Source organism: Alosa pseudoharengus, unplaced genomic scaffold (genome assembly GCF_046254945.1).
Source record: "Alosa pseudoharengus isolate Yale_2024_CS ecotype anadromous, Long Island Sound unplaced genomic scaffold, YU_APseudo_1.1 YU_APseudo_1.1_scf_16, whole genome shotgun sequence".
In the NCBI taxonomy this organism is placed as follows: domain Eukaryota; kingdom Metazoa; phylum Chordata; class Actinopteri; order Clupeiformes; family Clupeidae; genus Alosa; species Alosa pseudoharengus.
The window spans coordinates 17177105-17204013 of NW_027468630.1; the positions used below are offsets into that span (position 1 = coordinate 17177105).

Sequence of the window (26909 nt, forward strand, 5' to 3'; positions counted from 1 at the left end):
CGATTTGTGAATCTGACAGTGTTCTCAACTTACAAACCGACAGCTAGGGTTTCTGATATTAACGTTACGCGAAGTTCCAGTGATTGCTGGTGAAGAAGACTTAACTGAAAAAGAAAAAGTCTACTTACAGTGATGGTAACTTCGTGCTTTTTCAGACGGTACTTTAAACTCTTCATCGTTGCGGCTTCGCTGCGTTGTAAAAGTCAGTAACGTTGTTACAGTAGACAATATCAAGTAGGCTAAAGTTCTATCTAAGGCTTAGGCTACTAGTGTTAATTGACTTTTTTCCCTCTCAAACAACAATGATTTTCACCTGACGCATAACTACAAACTCTGGACCTGTTGCATGATTGACAAATCACTAAACTAATCCAATGCAGGTACAATTCACAGTGTTTACTACCTCACCAATCACGTATTAGATGAGGAGGGACTTCCTCGCTGGCGGCTGGACGCTTTTTGCATGTAGCGCGAGGCCATGGGAACAACCTGCGGTCCTGAAGTGATGTGACGTCGTCCTTACCTGGAAGGGGCCGGACTCATATGAGTGGGAGCATGTTTCACCAAAGATCCTTGATTACTAGCTCGAACCCTCTCTGGTTTCACTGTAGTTAAAACGAACGACAAATAATATGAATAATTAAAAAAATATGCCGTTGTAAAAATGTTTTTTTTAAGCACAGCAGGCTATTGCATTCTATCATTGCGCTGATGCGCACTGCACTGAACACAAATAACCGTAGGTGGCCGAGGCATTTAACCTACTTTTAGTTTCTACATTGCATTATCAGTGCCTTATCGTTTTTTTTCTGACAGAACTGCAACTTTAAGTTGGATTCAGAGCCGAGGGGCGTGTTCGTCAAAAAGTAGGCTATGTTAGCCTAACAAATGAGGAGCAAGCATTTCACGTTCTATTTTATTTATTTTAAACTCTAGGATACCTAGCATATTCTCAGAGTCAGAGCTCTGCCTAATGTGAACATTGAATCAGTGCACAAAGTTGCCCTAGGATATCGAGTTAATAAAGACAGTTGTTGCCCCCTTCTGGTTGTAGGTCAGATCTCCTCATATCATTGATTGATTGCCAAATCGCAGGTTTCCTTTGCATTTGTGTCCAGTGAGATTGACGTTCAGTTTTGAAAGTAAGAAAACATAAGCTGTAAATGTTCTTCCATGAGATGGGGGCAGGGCACTGATCAGTGGGGCAGGCGTGCAAGTCTGTCTTTGTCCGTGGCGCTCAAGGTCACCATAGCAACAAGGTTGCCATGGCTCTCCAGCGTGATTGTTGCACGCAAGGCGTCGCCATGAAGAAAAGAGAAAACTTGATTATGCTACCAGAAAGAAGGTTATGGTTATGGTTATGGATTTAGCAGACGCCTTTGTCCAAAGCGACACATAAATACAAAACAACATAATAATATTTAAAATTGAACAGGGAACAGGTTAAAATGTAGGTCAAATATAGTAAGGAGAATAGTTGTAGTACACAATAATATCAATTCAATCAATAGCCTAATAAAAAAGCAATGTAAAAAAGGGGAAAGGCAATAATAAAACAATAATGTCAATTCAATCAATAATATAAAAACAATGACATGCTAAGACTACATTAAGGAGAATATCAATAATAAACAATAATGTCAAATTAATTAACAGACCAATTAAAAATAAAACATTATATAAACCATAACACATAAGCGCTTAAACAACTAGATGGAGCATGCATTATATTATAGGTACTATCTGTAATTAATCTCTCCGTTGTACTCCCTACTTTTGACACTATTTGAATCTGGCATGGCTTTCTTGACACTGTTTGTAGTGCTAGCTTATTGCTCAGCTGTGCTAAGAGCTGTCTCCATAGCCTTAACTTATAAGTTAACAACTCATCAACTGCAGTAACGTTAGCCTAGCAGCATGCTGTGCTGTTATTGTTTTTTCTGATATACAATAACCTTGAGGTAGGCCTAAACAAACATAGCAAACTAGTTAACGTTTATGTTATGAGTGTAGGCCTACAGCCTTTTTAGGGAGGTTGGTTAACTTAACGATTTGCTGCACCGATCTTCTCCAGTGTATTGAGAGGTTGTTTGAATTATTTTTACCATTGAATAAATATGCCACCCAAGTCATTGCTCCAGGACCCTCTCCTCTGGAATGCAGGGACCTGTTTGTTAAGGCTTGAATAGCAGCATTCTGCCAGCAGAAACATGTTTGTTTGCTCCATTTTGTTTAAAACGTGAGCGTGAAAACTTAGTGTGTAAAACTAGTCCTTTAAGTTGTGTATGCTGTGGTAACTTTCAAACGTAGGACTGACTATGATGTGCACTATTGGAACTAGATCCTGTTGATAATGGAGTCTATTTGGGAAGCTGAATCGCTGGATCTATGCTTATTGCCATAATGGCTCCGCCTTAACAACAAGTCGATGGAGTTCAACTATTGACCTCAGGATGTTGATTTAGGAACAGCAGTGCTTGGGTCATGCTCACTGATCAGTGGTCCTGCTGTGGTAAGGTTAAATAGTATTGATTTATTTTAAGTATAAATCCTGTTATACTTAAAAATACAGGAAATCCAATATCAGAACACTCAGATCAAGTATGGAGTATCAAACTAATACATTCTTACAGTCATGTTTTTATATGGGGTGACGTCAGGTAAATTGGGACATCAGGTAAATGGGACAAATATGGTTTTACATCTTGGGCTCTTTAAATATTAGAAGGCAATAAGTAACTAATAATGTTATTATATGGTAACTACAAATGTCCTCTATTAGAAACTATTGTCTGACATCTGAGGTCTGAGATAACAAGTGAAAGTAATTGTGGTGAATAATTACTTAATATTAATCTTAGACTGGCAAACTTCAGGAAAAACTCAGGAATCAAGTTTATTCTGTTACAAGCAGAGAGGGTACAAAAAATGGTCTATGTAGGCCTAGCCCAGGCCATGGCACAAGGCCATGGTCTCTGTTGGATCACCCTCTATCTCTCAGTTCTCCATGTTCTAATCTTGTGTCTTACAATGCTAGTTAATCACTTTTGTATGAGTTAAACAAAGAGGAAAATGGCGCCAAAACAATCCCACATGATTGGTTCTCCAGTTGGCATCAGACACACCTACTCACACCCACTTCACACCTATTCATTCTTATCAGAATAGCATGAGGAGAGACATCATATATATATCAGAAACATCACTTATAGAATGTTCCAAACATTCTCACAATCAAATCATTACAATCCTTGTACTGAGACTATCAGAATGATACCAAACATGAATTCATACTTTGCAGTCACGTGACTACCACGGATACCTGGCGGGCAAGAAACGCTAACAAAATGGCGACGAACAGTGGCCAGCCAGGGGAATTGCAGATTTCCAATACTACAATCAATTAACTATTTAGACCTATGTCACCAAATGTTCAAATAGATATCAAGAAAAGATTAACATACTCGGAACGTGTGATCCATAACGTTACACAGCACCCGCTGATGTTTTCATTGCTTTGAAGCTGGCAAAGTCTCTACCAGACTTGGAGTTTGGAGATATTTACATATCTTATAGAGAATCCGTCACCTTACACCGCACAAAAAATGAAAGCCTACAAAAGTACAGATAGCTATCTTTTTATCAAGAGTGGATGGGTTAACAACGCTGTCGTATGGGAGATGAAAAACAGGAATATCTTCATAAAAGGTGAGTGTTACTAGTTAGCTAACGTTACCAGTTTGCTAATGTTTGCATGTTTGTAGCTATAAATTACACAAAGTGACATCTGTTCCATCGTGTGATGAAGTCTTCATCTGAATATGCACACCCTGCCTGCCGGCGAATGACAGCTTGATAAGTAGTTTTTAAAAAAACGTATGCCAACTGTATCATATATGGCTAGCAGGATGTCAACATTGTAGCCTACCTGCTTATCCACTCCACATAGCATCAGACAACAGACAAGAGCAGTTGGGGCAGCGAAATGCGTATAATCCTGTTAGCAATCTGTTGGGTTGTAATGTAGTGGTAATAAGTGTACGATAGTATGCATGCAAAGTAACTGTAAGTAATAAGTAGACGCAGTAGGCCTACAACAGTAACGTGTCATTCATTCACCATGTACTCTTCTTCATATCAAATCACGTACAGATGATAACGCGTTCTCGCCACCTACTGGCGAACGTGTAAGCACGTTTAGTTAAGATAAATGAAACATAACATCAGCGAATCATAAATCTGAAATTATCCATGTCAACTGTCTCTATGACAGGAGACTTCATGACCGTCACTTAGAAGTGAAACCCAGCAGGACGCACAGCTTGCAGTTCGTCTGATTTGTCTACCCACGTGATGCCACATATAAACATATATGGTAAAAAAAGGAAGGAAATGTGTAGCTTTAAAAAATATGTTGTAGGCTACTATGCTTGTGAATGATATACTTTATCTAACTAAAACCTTTTTCTATGTTAGGTACATCATTCCTACAGCTTGAATGAATCACCTCTGACAACTTGGGTTGCTGTGGAAAAGGAGGGACTGATTTGATTTGGCCACTGCACCTGTATGGCCGGGTTAGGTGAAGTGTGCTCACATGTAGTGTACATCAGGAATCTGTAAGAGACTGTATGTACATGCACAGAAGTTGTTTGCAGACTACTGATCTTAGTGTTTTGAATTGGAGGTGGTGTCTGCAAACAGGAATTGGCAAAACGCAAGCATGCACAAAGAAAACAAATGAAAAGTGCTACATTTTGAATTGCACTGTTAGACAGGCAATTACAGATTTATTCAATAAATAAATAAAATGCACATACATAGATACATAAAACAGATGAATACAAATAAATACAATGCACAAAGGTATTTAAAGTGAAAATGTAATACATGTATTATTGTAATATACAAAATGTCATATATTCATTATTATTATTATTTACAGTGTGTGTTTGTATAAATAAATCATTGCATATTTACATTGTATTATTGTAGTATTTAACCAGAAGGAATGATTGAGGGTGCCACATTTGTAAGGGCACAACACACATGGACTACTTTGTCTAAAACTGTTGTTCGGCCTCCCCATCCCTTAGATATGAATATGACTGTTCCTTGTGGGGATATGCCTATTAGGTATTTTATGGTGTGATGATGTTTATAGGTTGAATATGTTTGTGCTCTTGCTTCTAAGTCTTTGGGTTTTTCTATAAAAATTTTGAAACAATCAATTATGCAGGCACATCTAGGGTAAGTTTGTCTAAATATCATGGGCATTGACAGCCAAAGCTCTTCTCTCTGTGGCCAAAATAAAAATGATGGGACAAGCTTTCCATGTCTTTCTCCCTTTTCCTCCTTTTGGTGGCAGGGGTGTGAGAGAAGACAGACGGAACCCAATCAGGGGACAGCGGATCATCAGATTTGGCACCTGAAATAATAAAATAAGATAATATAATATATAAAACACGTTATTGCCACACAAAGTTTTGGGTATTTTCAACATTGAGTCCTGTAACGTTAGTTCCAGGTCTTTCTAGTAACTATCAAGTCTGTTAGCAAGCTAGCTGCATAAGGGACTGGGATTAACTAGCTAAATTGTGTGAAGCAGAAGTTTTTTTTTTTTTAATAATAGAGCAGTAATAATTCCTCCGTAAATAATCTAGCTCTACTGTTGTTGGGTCATCTCTGGTTCTCATTGAAAACCATAGATATCACAAACCTCAAAACAACCTATCACACAACTTTTGTTGTTGTTAGCAAAAGACGACAGCTCTTAGCCTAGCTTAGACTCATAACACAAACAGCTGACTCGCGGAACCAGCTGGTGGTGTTGATTAACGAAACTACAGGGTAACTTAAGACATGATTAATTACATGATCATACACCCATTGTATTCAAACAAATTACCTTTGATGAAATGATCACTGCACAGACGTGTAGGGCCTATACTGTGAAGGTTGCCATGTCCCATTCCTGAAACGATTTCACGTCTGATAGCCTGTATCCATAGTTGTCTTCTCTCTGAATTCTCCTTATCAGATCCGGTAAAAACATAACCCCGGCTTATCTCCTCGGCGGTTAGTGCATCCAATCGTACAACAACTATCTGGCATGTTATTTACACCTCACCAACTTTTGTATAGTAAAACTGGCGACGTCCTGGCCAGATCCTAGACTAATTTACTGGATTTCGATGCTGGAGAACGACGTTCTTGCCCGCCAGCCAGTGGTTGTGACGTCACGTGCAAAGTATGAATACATTTACATTTCATGACACATGGATACATTATATCAAGGTAATATCCTTTGTCCTGTGTTACTGATAGGCCTTGAACCAGCATATTAGCATTCCATTGGGGGAGGGGATGGTGTCTTTGTTTAAAACCAAGAAGGGTTACATGGCTAACTAAAAGTAGTCTTGAAGTTAAATTATTATCCATTTAACCATACATTTATTGCTGTCACAAGGATAGGTGTAGTTACAATAAAAAAAAAAACACTGGACACAGAATTTGCAAGAACATCACCTGGCATGTTGAAGTTGGTTGATGGTGATAAGGGCACTGCAGCTAAAACCTTGATATAATCCAAAACATGCTTGTATGATGTGATATTTTATGAATTGTTTGGGTTATTGTCAAAATATTGTAACACCATACTTTTTTATGGTAAATAATTGTTGTGACTTTTTGATGCATTAGGTAAATGGGGACCATTTTTCCATGTAAAATTGGCATGTTAATAAGCCACTGGGAGCCATAAAATCAAAAACCTTGTATAGTATAAGTATATATACTCTTTTGATCCCGTGAGGGAAATTTGGTCTCTGCATTTATCCCAATCCGTGAATTAGTGAAACACACACAGCACACAGTGTACACACAGTGAGGTGAAGCACACACTAATCCCGGCGCAGTGAGCTGCCTGCATCAACAGCGGCGCTCGGGGAGCAGTGAGGGGTTAGGTGCCTTACTCAAGGGCACTTCAGCCGTGCCTACTGGTTGGGGGTTCGAACCAGCAACCCTCCGGGTACAGGTCCGAAGTGCTAACCAGTAGGCCACGGCTGCCCCAAATTGTGCCACACATATATAGGCTAATGATTGTAGTAGTTTTGTCAGTTAAGAAATATTGAAAACTATTGAAGATGATGCAATGATTGTCACTATAGTCCAGAAAAAAACATGATTATGTAGCTGTTAGTATGTAAGCTTACAGGTGGGTCTCAAAAAATGAGAATATTGTTGGAAAAGTTAATTTCCCCCTCCCCCTAATTTAGTTCAAAAAGGGGATCTTTCATATATCCTAGATTCATTAGATATCAAGTGAAATATTTCAAGCCATTTCTGTTGTAATCTTGATGATTACGGCTTACAGGTCATGAAAACCTAATGAAGGATCACACCTCGGTAACAACATCAGCTGATAAAAACGTGTCACACTACTCCACCGCGTGACCTTCTGATGAAGACAGAAGTATACGTCGAAACATGTCAAGGTAAAGAAAAAACATCTACCAATATATGTGTCTGTGATAAAAGAAAAACCAAACTTATTTATCTCAAGTGTAGACACAATGAATGCAATACAAGTAAAGACTTGATAGTCCAGAAGGCACTTATTGATACCCCCCACAGGGAGAGTAATCCCCAGAAGGTGGGCAGGGTGTACGGAGTGCTATATGAAAGCATATTCATGGAAAGTTGACTGGAATGGAAAAGGAAAAGGTGTGCAAGCAACAAGGATGACAGCAGCCTTGAGAGAATTGTCAAGCATAGTCTTAAAAACTTGGGGGAACTTCACAAGGAGTGGACTGAGGCTGGAGTATAAGTTATGGAGCTAAGTATAAGCATAAGTATATATACTCTTTTGATCCTGTGAGGGAAATTTGGTCTCTGCATTTATCCCAATCCGTGAATTAGTGAAACACACTCAGCACACAGTGCCACGGCTGCCCCATCTGCATCAAGAGCCATATATGTGTCCAGAAAATGGGCTACAAGTGGCATATTCCTAGTGTCAAGCCACTCCTGAATCAGAGACCATGTTAGAGCGTCTTACCTGGGCTAAAAGAGACAGAACTGGACTGTTGCTCAGTGGTCCAAACTCCTCTTTTCACATAAAAACAGAATTTGCATTTCATTTGGATATCAGGTTCCAGTCACTGTTGGACTGTTGGACTGCTTTTTGCACACTCACTCTCTTGAGCACCTTACCATGCACATAGAACTACAGGCCAGTCCCGGCCCTGTCACTGCAAGCGTCTCATGCTTGATCATCCTCAAGCACATTGTGTATTTTTTAAATTTCATTTATATATTATATTTAGTATTTAGTTTTGTTAGTTTTTCTTATCTTCTACTGTCTCTATTGTACAGTGGAGTTTTGTTATATGTATATACTTATAACTTAACTTATATATATATATATATATATATATATATATATATATATATATATATATATATATATATTTACCCTTTCTGCTGTAAGTGCATGTTGTGTGTGATGTCTGTATGCTACTGAGACCTTGAATTTCCCCTTGGGGATCAATAAAGTATCTATCTATCTATCTATCTATCTATCTATATCTATCTATCTATCTATCTATCAATCAGTGTCCCAAGAGTCTGGAGGAAGAGTGGAGAGGCACGGCATCCAAGCATGCTTCAGTCCGGTCCAGTCCAGTTTCCACAGTCAGTGATGATTTGGGGTGCCATGTCATTTGCTGGTGTTGGTCCACTGTGTTTTATCAAGTCCAGAGTTAATGCAGCCATCTACCAGGAGATTTGAGTGCACTTCATGCTTCCATCTGCTGACAAGCTTTATGGAGATCCTGATTTCCTTTTCCAGCAGGACTCAGCACCTGCCCACAGTGCATAGTAACTGGCTTGCTTAGTGCTTACCATGGTATTACTGTGCTTAATTGGCCAGACAACTCATCTTGAAGTATGGTTTATTGTCAAGAGAAAAATGAGAGACACCAGACCCAACAATACAGATTACCATAAGGTCGCTATCAAAGCAACCTGGGCTTCCATAACACCTCAGAACTGCCACAGGCTCATTGCCTCCATACCACGCCATATTGATGCAGTAATTTGTGCAAAAGCAGCCAACAGTCAAGTATTAAGTATAAATTAACTATTTTAGATTAGTCAGATTAGTTTATTTATTTTCAAAAGGTCGACATTTCTGTATTATAACCTTCTTATTCTAATATTTTGAGATACTCATTTTTGGTTTTCATGAGCTGTAAGCCGTAATCATCAAGATTACAACAAAAAAAGGGCTTGACATATTTCACTTTATATAACTAATGAATCTAGAATATATGAAAGATCCAATTTTAGGGGGTAAAAATAAACTTTTCCACGATATTCAAGTTTTTTGAGACCCGCCTGTATGTCCCATTTTACCTGAACATGCCATCAGAGTGAGATAGGGTGTCTTAATGTCTTCAAAGGCCCAAAGCTTCAAAAATATTTCACTTGGCAACATATTTTTTTTATAGAAATATAGCAGAGTTGGTTGAAATTCTTTCCTGCAGTATTTCCTGCAGTAATCCTACTTTCCTCTACATTTCCCTTAACCTTCAAAACACCTCAATGCTCTCTTGACAGAACATGACTTGTGGCTTCTTGTCACTTTTCTAAAATGAATTTACTTTAGTGAGTGAAGAGTGCACAAAGCTTGTTTTTAACACAGGCACTTTTCAGAACAGAGGTTAAAGCAACTTGATGTAGTTTCTTTACCTTAAAATAACAGCTTCTATCTTATTTGGATGCTATACTCTGAATATGGCAAATGGAGGGTCTGTCTCATTCCGCCTACTTCTACACTTCGAACACTTAGTTTTAAGTATATAGTGTAGCTAACACAAAAAGTCAGTGCACTGAAGGTACCCGGATGACCCCCTAAAAACGGTCACAAAATTCAGTGTGCAACGATGGACCCTACTCGCACTAAACGGACGCCATCTTGACTACAAAGCGGAAAGGGAGGGACCAGGGACGTCGGGAAGATTTTCCAATTTTGAAAATAATGGCGGACAATTCAGCCGAGACAGCCGGAGCTGCGACACCGCAATCATATAAATGTAAGTAATGGTGGTAATACGAGGCATTGTACTGTCGTCTAATGCATCACTTACATGTCCCTCACTGACTGAAGCCGATATAATCATTTGGCGAGTTAATTAGCGTAAGTTACATGTTAATGCTACCTAGCTACCTAGCACGTTAAGCCATCCATTGGGACGAGCACGTTATAAATGTGAACTCTATCGTATTAATGTAAGTAACAGCAGTAATACGAAACGTTTACTGACGTATAATGCATTACTTACATGGCCTCACATATTGAAGCCGACATAATCATTTGGCGAGTTAACGTCACGTCATCCCGTCATTTCCGGTAAGCGTTTTAACATAAGTGTTCCTTTTGGAACAATACTACGATCGAAAGTGGGCACTACGGCAGTAAGTGGTCAGTGCACATTAGCAGTGCACTGACGGAAGTATTCGGAATGAGACAGACCCGGAGTCTCTGGCATTGCTGATGCTCGCCTGAAGCGCTTGGTGGCGCCACGTTAGCTTACGTTGGTGTTAGGGAGCATGACCCTTTTCATCGGTATTAGACAAATTGGCCTTAGCTGGTACCGTAGATACATCTGTACATGACGAAAAGGGGAATTCCTACATTGTGTTACTTTAATGCATGGGCAAACTTCCTTTTTCAGAATATCTTCTGTGTGGTGAGTACTGAGAAAATGTGCCATTGCCTGTTAGTTTGTTAATAATTAATGAATCACCTCACTGTTTGTCAAGGACACTATGAGCAGTTATCTCATTATAACTTCTCAGAGGTTACAGTAAACTTTATTGTAATGGTGATAGAATCTGACCCTGCAATTGATTAACCTACATATGAGGTGAATGTCCTTTTGTAAAATTTGCTCTCTCTTTTATTACTTCTTTTTTAGATTAATCACATACCAGAATATGTTTTATCATCCCCTTAGAATCATAAGGTTTTATCTGACATTTTTCTCAAAAATGTGTTATTGACATATTCCTATTTTATGAAAACTTAATAAGTTGGTGTGAGGCGTTTCTCGAAGATGCATTTTTGGACATTATATCTAAAGAGGCTTGTTCCACTTAGTAGAGTAGAGTAGTATAACTATGGAATTCTAACACTTTTAAGCTTTGATATCTCACTTTAAAACTTTGATATCTCAGAACTAACTCAGATGTAGATAGAACCTTATAATTCCAAGGGGACAATGTCTAGATGTAAGATCTCTAGTTTTCCTTAGGCTATAGACCCTTTCAGTCTGTTCCTAGAGGGTTTACGGTTGGAACATTCAAAACCAACGCAGTACTTTGAAATTAAAAATTAATAAGACTTTAGCGTAATGTCGACTTTAAATCTTGTTTTTTTATTTTTTGTTTGTCCCCAAGTTACCATTAGCTCAATGTTATTTTCTGTGCCATCAGAAATGCCTTAGGACGCACCCGTTTGTTTATGCAGTTGAAAGGGTCTATACTTTTAATCTTAAGACCTTTAGGAACCTCTCTTCCCTTAGCAGAGCAAGCCATCATAAACCAGTATAGGCTATCAACCAGTCCAGCATTATATTCTACTGTGACAAGTGTGATCATTTGGATACAAGCTAATCCACACACTAATCCACACACTAATCCACACACCTGTTTGTGTCTACCTGTCTGACTTCCAACTGCATGTGTCCACTAGTACATTCTCCAGGAATCTCAACTTTAAGATACTTCAGTGCAATCCGTCCATTTTTTTTCCGTATTGACAGTACTTGGTGACCTTGAGAAACAGAAATCTATGTGATAAATTGTTTTCCTTTAACTTTCAAGTCAACATAGGCTTCCAAAACAGATCACATGTTTGTTCTGGGTTCCTCCATGCAAACAGACTCATACATGTACATGTCTGGGCATGACATTGTGTCCTAGAAATCCTCTTTAATCACTTGGGAGCTCATGACTTAAATATGCAGCTAGTAGGCATCTTCCTCTCTTGTGATTCTAATGAAAATAATCTATCTTCTCGCTTACTGTCCCTATCAACTGTCCCTATCATCGTTTTCACTCCAAGTATTGCCTTGAATTAGGACTTTTGAAATGAGGGTGTAAACTAATTTGAAAAAAAGGATGACAAAAGAAAAATAATTAAAATATTGTTCAGTATCTGATTGAGTCTCACAGAACAGAGGGAATATTTTTTCTCACTTGCCAGTTAGGTCAATAGATCTATTCTGGGATTTCAATTCGGGACACAACTCTCTGGAAAGCTTTGTAAATCTCCAACGTCCTGTGATTATGTCGAGTTGTGACACACACCTTTGATGACTAAAACGACGGATAAAAGGAAAAAAAGAAGAACAAATGCAGACAATAAAATGTATAATACTCATGTACATAACCATATAGATTTAACATAGACACTAACACATGTTGACATGTTGAATGTTGAGACATGTTGAATTGATCAAATGTGAGCAACAGGATCGGCAGAGAGCATATTTACATTGTTTTTACACTTTAATACAGTACATTTATATAAGACCTCATGCAGTTTCAAATGGCTTTGATCATTGTCACGTCCAGAATTTATGAAAGCGGGCTGAATGACATCGTCATTAGCCCCCCGCCCCCTCACACATACAAACACAAACACATACAGTTGGCTGCTTGAAGCTGAATGCCAAGCGAAATGTAAATGAACCCATAGCAAATGACTCAGATGTACTGGTAATTACTGGTGGTTAACCACGGCTCAGCTTCACAATGATTTATTGTAAAAGGATCCATCTTGATAAAGGTTACTGAAGTGTTTTGTCATATTGTGGTATGGTCATCACAAAAGTCAGCATGAATGACTGTATGCCACCTTATACATGAGATGCATCAGATATTATACCTTAAAACTATTTCAATCCAATTATATTTTCTTTCACAGCATATTCTGCTTTTTACACTTTCAGCCATAGTCTCAACACATGCACCACACATATACATACTATGTAATAGTATGTAATACATACTATGCAAATACAAACATGTGTATTTGCTCATATCAGGCCTTACCAAATTTATTTCAATGCCAGAGAGAAGAGAGAGAGACGGAGATCAAATGCATCACAATTCCAGGAACAAAGAATATCGTTCATTTCAGAGAGACCAAATCCTTTAGTTTTTTCCTGAACTCCTTCCGCATGAGACAGTAAATAATTGGGTTTAAACAGCTGTTGGCATGGGCAAGACATACTGTAACTGGGAATATGTAAGTGTGAACCATATAGTATGTTTTATCCCAATAGACAACGTTAAATTTCACTAGAACACCCCAGAATGTAATGGCATGATTGGGCATCCAGCAGAGAAAGAAGGACAGAACGACAATGGTGACTGATTTGGTTACTTGCGTTATTCGTCTCGAACTATTCTTCATACTGCAACGCCGAATGAGTCTCACTAACATCAAGTAACTGATTGAAACGATAACCATAGGTATGATAAAAGCTATTAAAATTTTCTGTAGATGATAGACAGCCAGCCAGTATTGTCCCTCTGGGAACTTCAGGAGACAGAGTTTTTCTCCAGCGACATTTGTGACAGTTGAAAAAATAGCCGTTGGTGCTGTGGCTACAGTGGCCAGAACCCAAAGCGCCACACAGACCCATTTCACCGAACAAGATCTCTTTCGGGTTCGGTCTTTCAGCGCAGAGGCAACCGACCAGTACCGAGTAACGCTCATTGCAGTCAGGAAAAACACACTTGCGTACATGTTCATGACGGTGACGGAGAGCACAATCTTGCACATGGCATCTCCAAATGGCCAGCTGAAGTCCAGCGCAGTGTCCACAGCCCAAAAAGGCAGAGTTAGAACAAACTGGCAGTCCGTAGCAGCTAGATTAAGTATGAAAAAGTTTATTTTAGACTTGCGCCTCTCTTTTCGTACTTTGATGAAGAACAAGACAAGTACATTTCCAACTAGACCCACAGCGCATACAATCGAGTAGGTGATCGAGATCAAAAATCTCAAAACGGGACTTCCATCGACATCGATGTCTTCCAAGCTTCGGAAACGGTCTTCATCCGTTAACGACTTGTTTATTATTCCGCTTTGGTTTAAGTCTTCCATCTCCTCAGCCATTGGAATGCCTTAGCTACAAACAGCGCGTAATGCGCACAGGTGCATCACGTCTCTATCCGTAAATAATGCCTTCCATCGAGGACAGTAATCGTCAAACTACGCACACTCTGTTCTCTGGTGCCTGGTGGGAACTTTATGCGGACTGCTTTTGCCAGAGATCGGCTTAGTTATGATTTTATGTCATGCGCCTTTTGTATGACATGCCGCTGAACCAACCGATTGGCTCATATTGGTGTTGGTCGTGCTTGAGTGACATACAATTTCATATGAAAGGGCAGTGATATATTTTCAGGGGAAAATCTGTTTAAATAGCTGTTTCTCACCCATCAACAATGCATCTACTGTAGGTAGGACCTGGTAAATAGGAGTTGTTTCCATAATGCAAAACAAGTGCGATTTGGTCAGGCCTTGCCCGTGTCTTTACTGCCACCTGCAGTTCTTACGAATGTACTGCATGTTTTGATAAACTACTCTTTTCCCATTAATGCAAATCTGATATGATGAGCGCCTGATGGGTTTGTCAGTTTTGTCCGCCTTCACACTATGAAGCTAACAGCATCTTAGAAATATCCTCCGTTACAATACTTGCTCTTGAACAAGAGGCATTTTACAACGATGCTTTGAGGAGTACTTAAGAAAGTAGCCTATCTGTAGTAGTATGTGATAAAACGGAATAGTGTTCCTTTCATTTCATTATGGGACACATTGCAAAGCCCACACTAGGAAATTAATACTATCTTCTGGGAATGCCAACATGCTTTGATAGCTTTGAGCCCTGAACAGCTTCACATCATTACACTAATGATGTTTTTGGTGGGGAAATATCGAGGTAGCCTGACAAACAGGACTACAACAAGTCAGCCCCGTTGTTTATTAATCAACATGTGTGCAATTATGTAAAACTAATGTCTCATTTGGAATACTCACAGGCCTCCAGCAAATACCTAAAGTAGGCCAATAGGCCTCAACTTTGAATCCTGAGTGAATGGTTTACAAGCGCACCATACGCTCGATGGTCTTTTGGGCCCCCACCATCGATGCAGCGCTGCCTTGAAGTCGATGTAGGGGGCCCAAATGACTATATGACACACCAGACATTTCAGGAATAACTTTACTTTAAATCTTGGATCTATAACTAGTTCACATAGGTTAATCCTTCACTCGTCATGGAAGCTAATAGTACTGGTGTTCAAAGCCAGTTTCTGTGGTCCAAGGTGGATGAGGAAGGGCTGTTTCCACTGCAGGAACTCGGGGATAGCCCCAAGGCAAAGTTTGTCCCCATTCAGTTGGGAGGACTGAGACCGTGCAGACAAAGTGCCTTATCTAGGGGCACAACACACAATCAGCCACACTAGGAAGTGAAGGTAAAACGAGAGAGAATGTCTGCACACCGGAGTAGCTCCCAAATTTATAATAATAATAAAAAAAACAGAAATGGATGGGGTTAGTTCGTAACACTGAAGTCAGTAAAGCATGGTGGTGCACAATTCATGTTATGGAGATGTTTCTCATACTGTGGTGTTGGACCTATTTATCGCACACCAGAGATCATGGATCAGTTTCAATACATCAAAATATTTGAAGAGGTCATGCTGTCTTATGCTGAAGAGGAAATGCCTTTGAAATGGGTGTTTCAACAAGACAATGACCCAAAACACACCACTAAGTGAGTAAAGTCTTGGTTCCAGACTAACAAGATTGACGTTATGGAGTGGCCAGCCCGATCCCCAGACCTCAATCCTATAGAAAACTTGTGGGGTGACATCAAAAATGCTTTTTCTGAGGCAAAACCCAGAAATGCAGAGGAATTGTGGAATGTAGTTCAATCGTCTTGGGCTGGAATACCTGTTCACAGGTGCCAGTAGTTGGTCGACTCCATGCAACACAGATGTGAAGCAATTGGCAGAAATAATGGTAATGCAACTAGATATTAGTGCAGTGATTCGAAGTAAAGCAATAACTTTTAGTTTATACAGTAAATGTTTAGAGTTTGTAAAGAAAAATGCAAACACTGCTATTTTTTTGAACAGCCTAACATTCCTTTTTCTTCACTTTCTGTAAAGGTATAACACAAACTGATCAATTTTGGTCATGTTTTGATTTGAAATTGAATGTGCAGCGTTCCCAATGCATTGATATTATGGAATTAAGTTATTCTAAGGATTTTGAGCTTTATTCAATTTTTTAAAACACGCCTCTTTTATTCTGCACACAACTGTATCCCGCTCCTTTCTGTATGCCTCCCCATCCACTTGAATAGGAAAATAGCTGCCCAATAACTGCCCGAAGTGTGTTACCAAGAGTGGGGGGAACTTGCCTTAAAGGACTTTCAGCATTGAGTGACGAGGCGCTGTGGTGTGTATTAAGTTTATATTGAGTACTGACAATAAATGAAACCTTAATATGAAGCCAAAGTTAATTGCAACTTTTAATATTGATGCAAAAGATGTGTCAATGGGAAAAAAACAAAGGGATTGTGGACACAGATGTGAAGAGTGCTTTCATTTTTGTTGATGGGATTGACGTGTTCCCTTTCTAAGTTTCATGTTGTGAATCACTTGCGGACACCAATACATTTGGGCATCCAGTGTACCCACCTCAAGAGTGACAAAGCAGAGCCTCTCCACACTCACCACAGAACCGGGCATTCCCTTTGGTGAGGCCAGCCGTGGCTGCCGGTACCTTAACAGCATCTCTTTGGTTGCACTGGTTCTAACAGTTTGTCCTCAGAACGTACAGAGGTTCCTTCTGGGGGGAGTGAGGGCAGAGAGAGACTCACCACACAACATGATTTCAGTGATTCTGATGTATGGTGTTACCTGACAATCTAGAACGCAACTGCTTATGAACTCCCAAATGTTTCTGTTTTGAAAGACTAGAGAAGACTAGTTCTAGAAAGACTCAAGAAAAAGAGCGACACCAAATTGTTCTGCCAAGGTTACCAAAGGGGCCTATTCTGTCCATAGACTGTTCAACAAAGAAAGCTATGACACATTTAACTCAATGCGGTTTATTACATCTAAACTTCCCTACATAAACAGGTAACATTCAATAAGTAAACAATTTCTTTCAATGCATGTAATAAATATTTTTTTTTTCACTTAGTACTTTATACAAACTGACATTGGTCAACTGTACATCATTACTTTCGTTTTTTTCCTTAAAAAGCCATTTCTCTCGTAGGACATGCCGCATGGAAACTGACTCGATGGGGTTAAGGCAGTGAGCGCAGACGTCAGCTGATCTGAAATACTTCTAAAAAAAAAAAAGCTAAAACAAAATCGGAATCCATCTCAAACCCACTTGGTGCACAATTTTCTTTGTATCTAAAATATAAATCATTCTCAATAGGATGTTTATGGGAACGATGACAGAAGACACTATAACATTACCAGAACATTAATTCTGCACAATTCACCATACACTTTGTTTTACCCAGTAATGGCATACACACACACACTCACTCAAAACAGTTTCCCTTTATCAATTTATCGTCTTCACAACACTGACATTGAGTGCAGGAGAGCTCCTGTTGCTTCAGTCATTTTCACAGGATTTCCAACCACACCCCGTGACTCATGCCGACATTGATCGGATCATCATATTTACAGACATGGCGGAAAATGAGAAACAAAACAAAAAAAAACAAACAAAAAAAAAAAAAACACAACACAACTCCCAGCAACGAACAAAACAAACAAAAAAAACCTTCAGAAACAAAGCAAGACGGCTGCACTGCATGAGGCAGCCGTTTGGCTAGGTTGTGGCATAGGCTGCCCGAGGGACTGTGGCTAACAAGTAAGGCCCTGTGCTTATCTGTCCATCACTCCATGCAATGGTGGTCACAACTGTTAAATAAATACCAGGGCAGCAATGCACTCATAACACTGACATTTGAGGAGTAATTTAAAAAAAAAAAAAACAGTTCATCAAACATGGTCTTGGCCATAAAAAGAAGCATGCAAGCCGCATGAAGCACATCAATGGAGAAAAACATTCAAAGTCTCTCTGTGAGCACTTTTAAAAGGTTGTCTTCTGGATGGGCCGTAATGCGTTCTTAACATGAATACTGAGGAGAATGAAGAAGTTTGAGGTTTTGCTACAAGGACTAAGCATGCAGATATTGCATGGCCTGCCACCCAAACCAGCTGATCACTAACACGAGCCTTCAACAGTGTGGATTCATTACTGGGTTCATGAAAAGAATGTCAATAATAAAAGCTATATCCACATGAGTGCGACACTGGGAGAAATAAAATGAAGAAAATGAACAAAAATGAAGCTCATTAAATAGTTATGCTCATACAAGACTAGAAAGTGACAACAAATCAGTTGAAATCAAGATGTAAAAAACATATAGATTACGAAATAAATAAAATACAGAGCATATTCTATACACAGGATGAAGTCAGGAAGGAAAACATTTCATTCAGTCGAGAAGTGTTGAAAAGAATGGGGTTGCACAATTTAAACGTCCCGTTAGAAATCTGTTCAGAAGCCAGGAATGGCTGTGTAACAAGGAACCTTAATGAAAAAGGTTGCTCATCTGACCCAAATAACGGAATTAGAATTCCAGAACATAGCCCTTGGTCACATTTCTGCATTTCAAAGAATAAACTACCCTTAAAGAAACCACTAGATGCTGACACACTGCTCAAACACCTACTCAGGTTTTCAATCATATTTTGGGCTTCCTTCAAACTCTACAAGCTTAAGAGGACAGAAGGGGTTTGACTATGTGTTTTTGAAAATATACATGCACATAAAATGGTCACAAATAAATCTATATGAAATTAACTCTGGGAATGTCTTTGGGGTCACAATGTGTGACATTAAAAACGACACCCAAACTATTTCCCCGATCTTACCCCTTATTCTTTTCATCCGTCTAAGCATTTAAGTTTAATAACTAACACATTTATTCAAGGCTTGAACACATTAATCTGTCAGGTAAAATTCTGTATATAATTCTTCCAGTGGGGTTGCAGACTGATTTTTGCTCCATCTGTCTACATCAGGGGCAAGACCGTGACAAACTAGATGTTCTACAATTATGTTTAACATAAACATCAAAAGAGATGTCTATAACTGAATAGAGGCATGCATGCTTGCCTGTTTAGGTGGTACTAAACACCTACTGGCAGATTAAATGGTGATAATCTTTTGCTATCTTGAGTTTAAATACTTGACTGCAGGAATGGAAAGAACTTCACATGGATTTGGAATCCCCATGTATGCATACACACATACACACACACACACACACACACACACACACACACACACACACACAGATGATGGACGGGATTCAGATAAAGACTTCCTGCACACAGACACTGCTCTACAGTACCAAAGACTTTTCAGGGATGGGAGCAGAAACCATCACACCGAGAGAATAACCTGTGAATGCTTTTCACGGCTCCCTGGGGTGATTCCAGAGCTAGAACACACAAGAGATCGATTTTGGCATTGTGCAAAATGAAAAATTAAGTGGTCGGCAAAGCGGAAAAAGAAACAAAACAAAAACATGCTCCTTTCACATGAAATGCAGGAGCTTTCCAAATGCCAACAGAGCGTGTGACAGCACTGGAGGATCTGGACACTCACTTGGGACGAAATTAACCAGACAAGCCACACAAACTAGATGCACGTCCCACAGCATGGCGGCCAAGGCCGAGGAAATGCTTTACAAACGTGAGGAGAACTCACAGAATACCTACGAACCGGAACTCGACCAACCCTACCTCGCACACTACTGGACAATTCCAGAGAATCCCCTTCTCTTTTGTTCCTTTCCTTTTTCTTTTAGTAGAAATAACACAAATTCAAATTTGGAAGAAAGAATGTCTGATGTCTTGATATCCTCAGTGTCTCTCTCGGTCTCTGAAGGCGACAAATCCCACTGGCGCGGAACAAGACTCCGTGTAAGATAAGAATAGAATTCTTAAAAAACAAAACAAGAGGTATAAAAGTTCTGACCGAAGCACGGGAACCGAGAAATGTGTACAGAAGGGAGAAAGGGACCCAACAATCTTCAGTATCCTGGGGAAATAAAAGTCAACTGAAGTCATTCACTGAACAGAGAGGCAGTCTCATACGTCTTATGTACAAAAGTAAAACTGAAAATATATTTATATATTTATATATATATATTTTGTTCTCTGTACATAGCATTGTTCTTTTCGTCCTTAAAAAAAACTCCACGTTCCACTTTTTTCTTGTTCTCCTAAATGCCTTTTCTTCTTTCCTCGAAATCGAATCAGTGTTCAGTCCATTTTGGTGTGCGTGCATGTATGTGTGTGTGTGTGTGTATACGTTTACGTCTCTGTATACTTGGTGAGTATGTGTGTTACGCATACGTGTGTGTGTGTGTGTACATGTATGTGTGTGTGTGTGTGTGTGTGTGTGTGTGTGTGTGCGCGCGAGCTCAGTCTAGCGAGATGACATCGGAGATGGATCCGTAGAGGGCGGCGGCAGCGGCGAGGGCATCTGCGCTGGGCCGCGAGGTGGCGGGGTGCAGGTGTGCCGAGGTGGCGTCCCGGAGGCTACTGGACGACGACACCAAGCTGCTGCTGCTCCCGCTGCTGCTGCCGCCACTACTGCTGCCCACGCTGCCCCCTCCTCCGCCGCCCCCGTTGACCGGCGCCAATCCCCCGCCACTGGATCCAGCGCCCGGCGGCTCCAGGAAGAGCTGCGACGAGCTGTACGGCAGAAAGCGGTTGAGGAGCAGTTCGTGCTCGTCTGAGGCCGATGCCGCCGCAGCCGCCGCTGCCATCACCATGTTGTAATGCTGAAGGAGGAGAGGAAGGACAAAAAGGAGAGTAGATGAGAGAAATGACCTCTAAATGACCTCTGGTCCCATTCAGACTTCTGTGACCTTCAAGAGACCTCTGCAGTGAAATGACTTCCCTAAATAAAATATATTGATATGAGTGCAGATATTTTCCACTCCAGACACATGGGGTGTTTTAGGGTTGCCAGCACCCTTGTGTAGGTCCTGTGGGTCATTTTCGGGAAATAACTAAGTACCTACACAGGGGATGCGTGCGCCTGTGCAGCCCCGAAACTGCTGGATCATTATTATTAGATCATCATTAGATAAACAGGATGTGAGTGGAAGACGAGAGGGGTGCTGGCATCTTCATTTCTCGAGTAATTACAGCGACCAGACTCCATGGTCTAGCTTCTTATTGTTAAAGCTACTGCCGGTATACTGTTATTTTGTGCTGCTTGGAAATTGACGTCACAAGCAAAGGCTGCATCAAGTAGGTCTGGTAGCCCCTACAGGCTACATTTCAATGGTAATATGAAACAAGTTCAGGATGGGGAGTTCAAGATGTTGGTTTGGGAAACAAACCCTCGTCACAGAAAATCATGGAGCTTCTACAAAGCATGCAAAAATAAAATACATTCAGCTTTTAGATTCGCTCACCTGGTTTTCGCCTTGTAAAACAGAGAAGAAATTCAAATCTGTGGGAGAGAACAAAATGAGTGAGAGAGTGTGGACATGGTGCAGTGGGACTCTGTGGGGAAGCCGCCTCTAACCTGCAGTCTTAATAAAGTCAATTAAATACCAAAGGAGAACAGCCTTTGATGTAAAAAAACAAAAAAACAAAGAAGAAAATTTTTGACAAAAATGTGAAGAATCAAAAAGTTGGCTATTTTGCTGTAGGGTCTAATCAAGATGTGCTATATAACTGCAATGTGTGGCTGCTAAAATTGGATAATGTGCACAGACTTACACACACTCATCAAACATGCAGCCTATTTTTGAGGGAACACTATTTTCATGATGAAGTCATAAATAACCTTGGCCTACAATCATGCCGTCCCTACTGCAGAGGCACACAAGTACAGCTGATGTTTGGTCAGAGTCCTCCTGAAATCACTCAGAGCATTCCACCACACAGGCTGAGGGGTTGGCATTGACACGGCTTTACTGGAATTCATGTTCATGATTGTGGGAAAGTAACTCATATTATTACCATTAATGGCCATGAGACAAAACTAATCTATTCAAGTGTCCACCTGAGGCCCTGTCCACACTAAGCCGTGATCTTGTGCGGACGCAAAACTTTTGAAAAACGATATGAAAACGATCTCCGTCCACATTATGGTTTTCACCTCAAATATGTGTATTTCTATTTACCCGGCAAAATGTGGACAGAGTCTAAATTTGACTGCACTGTAAACTATGATCACTGTCAATGACTGTCATATGACTGTCAATGTTCAGGGACTGAAACCTGGGTCAAACGCTTACCCGGTGGCAGCATTGGAATCACATATAATTGTTATAACAGTATAACAGTACTGTAAGTAAGGCAGAGGAAGTGATGTGGGCCTACTTGGGAGAGGTAGAGGAAGTAGGCGTGTTCGTCTTCATGCAGATCTGTGCAGATCTGACTTGATGTGATGCACGCTGGGTTGAACACAATGGAGAGCTAGAGGAAATGATGTGGGCCTACTCGGGAGAGCTAGAGGAAATGATGTGGGCTTACTCGGGAGAGGTAGAGGAAGTGATGTGGGCCTACTTGGGAGAGATAGAGGAAGTGATGTGGGCGTATTCGGTAGAGGAAACGCTTGGGCCTACACGGGAGAGATTAGAGGAAGTGGTGATGTGGGCCTACTCGGAAGAGGTAGTGGGTTGACTGTGGTGGTGCATGAAGGCTCTTGGTGAAACAATAAATAATAATTGCTGAGTTGACTATTGACTCTGATTACAGTCAGTTTTGGCTGAAAATGTGATGTGGTCTCTGTTGATGTCTAAAAGCAACTTAAAGATGACCAATTCAAAGGGATTTCTTTTACCAGAACAATAAATCATTAAACATTCAATCACTTGCTAAACCCAAACTTAACCCCTGTGCCCACCTGACAAGTCGTTGTGTGTCGGGTAGTAGTGGCGGTAGTCCTGGATGAGGGGGGGTGGGGGCGGGATGTAGTTGGTGTCCACCTGGGGCATGTTGGGAGTTCTGCTCACCGGAGACGCCTGTGTGTGCAGGTTCAGCACCCTGCAGGCCAACGCAATCAATCAGTCAATCAGGAGTATATGCTTCATTTTATAATCAGTTTCTCTTTCAGAATCACACAATATTTTAGTGTTTGTGGTTCAAAGCACAGAACCAAGTAATGACATTCAGACAGCAAAGAGGTTATGTGAGGACACTGCAGAGTTCAATTAATTTTCAAAATATTAGCTCAATGTCAAGCTTCAACAAATTTATTATATGCTTTAACAGACTGCCAAATTCAATAAAAGAAAATGACAAGCCTTACAAAGTAAGACAAATTATACAATCAGGCCAATAAAGTGTACAATACTCCTTAAATAATAATAATAATATTAATGGGAGCAAAGTCAGCTGGAAGTCACAGAGATCTTGCATGGTGTGATCATCTTACCCTTTACTAATTTGCGGCGAGGTGGGAGACAGAGAGGGACACGACCTCTTTGCTGGGGGTTCGTCGTCGTCGTCTTCGTCTGACGAGCTGTCCAGCGTCAGGTCAATCACCTCCACCTTCTTGCTGTTGCTGGAGTGGGAGGAGGACCTCTGCTCCGAAACGGCTGATCGACATTGCGAGCCTGACATCAAACACACACGCACACACACACACGCACACACACACACACACATCACACACACACATCTGTTAACACACTGATGGCAGGCTGACACTGCTGCACTGCACCAATGAGTGATGACCTGGATTATCTACCAGCACTGAGGAGTCAGACTTAGCTACTCTCATCTGTAGCATCAAACACTGTCATTCAAACAAAACAAAAAATGAGCTTTCCTACCAAACCAGGCAAGCCAATTTGACGAAGACAAGAAAACCCACTAATCAAGGACTGGTGTCATCAACTGGCACCATCAGCAAGTCAAATTAGTTATGAACTGCAGCACTGGCCAGTCCATTCTGCTTGATGGTGTATCATTCAAATGAACTACAGAACAAACAAGCACTAAACCAGTCACCAAACTCACAATGGGTAAGTATGAGTAAGGCTAACATTGGCTTATTTTACAGTACCTTGTCTGTTGATTAATGAGCACTGTCCCTATTAAATAAACAAATAAATAAAAAAATAAAATAAATAAAGTTTCTTTGATCTGTCACAAAAGAGGTCTCTGAGAATGGGAGTCCATTACAGGGTTGAAGCTCTGGTTCTGGCACACTATAAAAGCCTAATAAAAACTACAGGAAGGGCAGGGAAACCATCTGAAAAACAAGCTCAGCTTCTCAAACACCAAATCCAAATGACCAGACCTCCAAACAGACCGGAGGAGACTGAACAAGCACATTCTGAGTATATACTACAGGGTCTCTGGGCTCTCTTATGCAGAGAAAAGCCCCATCTCAAGGCCACCTTCTGAGCCTCCTGTTAGAAAGCAGACTAAGCCGGTATAAATCCTCACAACAAACAGCACTGAGGATATAATTTATTTATAATAATAAAACTGTGACTGTCTTACTAGGAGTAGGCTGCTAAACAACATATTGCAAAGTCAACATATAACCTGACCCTGGCTCAACCCATCATTGAGTCATCAATATTTTGTATTGTGGCAAAGATGTCATTTTATACACATAGACTAGAATAGAATGTTTAAACGACAGTACAATGTGTGCAAAATTCATGGTGAAAAGAAAAGAAAAGAAAAAGAATAATCCTACATTGAAGTCTGAGTGTCCAGAGTAATGCACACGGCCAAAAAAAACTAAACGAAACAAAAAAAGCATTTAGTATCTAAAAACAACTGCACTCTGATAAACTGTCACTAAGCCTTTAAATTGTTTAACAACCTTGTCTCACACCAATCACATTTCACTCAGGGACTGTACAAACAAACCCTAAATGTTCTTGATAGAAAACCTAGACATCACCACTGTCTGGTTTTTAATGATGGGCAAGCTATTTACAAAATGGAGCTTAATGGAGAAATCCGGCAATTTTTCATATAGATGTCTGTTTCTCGAGGTGACCGAGTACGGTCAGTATGAAAACCCCCCAATTGGTAAAGCAGCCAGGCAGCTATAGCGCTACCCTGGAAGCTCTAACTAGAGCTAGGTAGCCAGTAGCTTATAGAGTAGCTTGTAGCTTAGCTCACTCCATTTTGCCCATTACTGCTGGTTTTGTCAAAATATGGGTTGCTTAGTTGGGAAAACCTGATAAAATACACCAATTCCTGTCTTATGCATAAGATTTGTAATGGACAAGCTCCACCAGTTCTAAGACCATTTGTGAAAACAGGTTCATCTGCATATAACCATACCCGTACTGCAGCTAGAGGAGACTGTACAATTACATTCAGAAAAAGTAGTTTCCGTCAATCTGCTTTTTCAATTCGAGCTGCTTGAAAAAAAAAAAGTCTACATTTTTTTTTTACTTATGCTAACTAAATTATCATTTGTTTTATGTGCTTTGTGTCCTTTTAACATGTGCTTTTACCATGTGTAGTGTCATTTCTGACGTTTTAACACCGGTTGGTTAATTCTGCCATATTTACATGTCATGTTTATTAATGTGCAATGTCCACATCAAATAAACATAAATAAATAAATAAATACATAAATAAAATAAAAAAGTTTGATGCCAAAGTATGTGTAAAGTGTCGTAGCCCCAACCCCTGAGTGAGCAAGTGTGTCAGCCTCAGCAGAACGTAACGTACCCTCCAGTCCGTTGTATGAAGCAGGCACCTCCTGCACTTCCTTCTTCGACCTCATGGGGGCCCAACTGCCGTCCTCCTTGAACTGGATTTCATCGCAGTCGTCGCAGCTGTTCAGGATCTCCATGAACAACCTGCAGGAGCAGCGCGGAAGTTAGTGGGCAGGAAACCAACACTGCTCTCCACCTCACCAGTCTGACTTCAATCCCTGGGTTGGCTTTTAAACACCTGTGCATCATACTCCACATATTTTGCTCTGCTGGGTGTGAGGGTCAACAAGGACCTTTAAAAAGCAGCTGTCTGTCACACAGTTAAATGGTTTAATGAGTCCACACCGGAAGAGTCAGCTGGCAGCTGCAGGTTGTGGGAGAGAGGCCTCTGGGGTGGGGATCAATGTTCCCTCCAAGCTGTGCGCGCGGCCGCGCAATAGATTTTTCAGACCGTGCACATTTTTCACAGCACAAACGATTTTTTTTCAGAGGTTAAAAATCTGAGCATCAACGGCGATGTAGGCTAGGTAATAAACATTTAAAATACTGACATGTCTGATAACAAAGCCGGATGTAGCCTAAGTTAGAATGTTTACATACAAAGTATCCTTTAGGCTACTCTAGGCGGGCCCTAGGCGTGGAAGCTTGATTACCTAAAGCGTTATCTGACACACAGAAAGTCCATGTAGACGCATTGAAAACATTAAGACATGGGAACCCTATCGATCAAATTCTCCCGAAACTAAATCCCAAGAGAGACGAATTCAGAGAGCACGATCCGACCCTGAACAAATAAAATTATTAATCGACAATGTGATGGTAGCAATTAACACCAACATGTCCATGTTATCAGTTCAGGATACACGATCATATGGCACGATGCTTGTGCTTTACATTACATTTCGGAAGCAAACTGATTTCAGTTACAAGAATCTCAGTTTCTGGAATCATTCAGCTTTCAGGATGCCTTGCATAAAACATCCTTGATGCCATTACCAAGTTCTACGCAGTCCATGCAAAATGGTATGTTTACTTCAGATGGTGCTTAAAGGC

General features: G+C 40.4%; 3 protein-coding genes across 4 annotated transcripts in view; all 3 read right to left on the reverse strand.

Moving 5' to 3' along the window:
- Positions 1–323, reverse strand: part of uacab (uveal autoantigen with coiled-coil domains and ankyrin repeats b) — a 43885-nt gene extending 43562 nt beyond the window's left edge. The window contains 1 exon segment of the mRNA XM_076287254.1: positions 129–323. Within this exon segment, the coding sequence (XP_076143369.1) occupies positions 129–176 (48 nt within the window). The 5' untranslated portion in view covers positions 177–323.
- A 12288-nt stretch (positions 324–12611) lies between these two features.
- On the reverse strand, positions 12612–14287 carry rxfp3.3a1 (relaxin family peptide receptor 3.3a1). Its single transcript, XM_076288133.1, has one exon. The coding sequence runs from the start codon at positions 14189–14191 to the stop codon at positions 13202–13204; it is 990 nt and encodes a 329-aa protein (XP_076144248.1). The 5' UTR covers positions 14192–14287; the 3' UTR covers positions 12612–13201.
- Positions 14288–17050: 2763 nt separating this feature from the next.
- The window catches only part of pias1a (protein inhibitor of activated STAT, 1a), a 41786-nt gene continuing 31927 nt past the window's right edge, over positions 17051–26909 (reverse strand). For both annotated transcript variants that reach the window (XM_076287256.1, XM_076287255.1), the window contains exons 10-14: positions 25870–26000; positions 23597–23777; positions 23066–23205; positions 21624–21661; positions 17051–20981 (exon numbers count right to left, since the gene is read on the reverse strand). In XM_076287256.1, the coding sequence (XP_076143371.1) occupies positions 20619–20981; positions 21624–21661; positions 23066–23205; positions 23597–23777; positions 25870–26000 (853 nt within the window). In that variant the 3' untranslated portion in view covers positions 17051–20618. The remainder of the gene's footprint in view (positions 20982–21623; positions 21662–23065; positions 23206–23596; positions 23778–25869; positions 26001–26909) is intronic.

Bases quoted from the DNA above. Each gene is read 5' to 3' on its own strand.
- rxfp3.3a1 (XM_076288133.1), bottom strand. From the start codon at position 14,191: ATGGCTGAGGAGATGGAAGACTTAAACCAAAGCGGAATAATAAACAAG.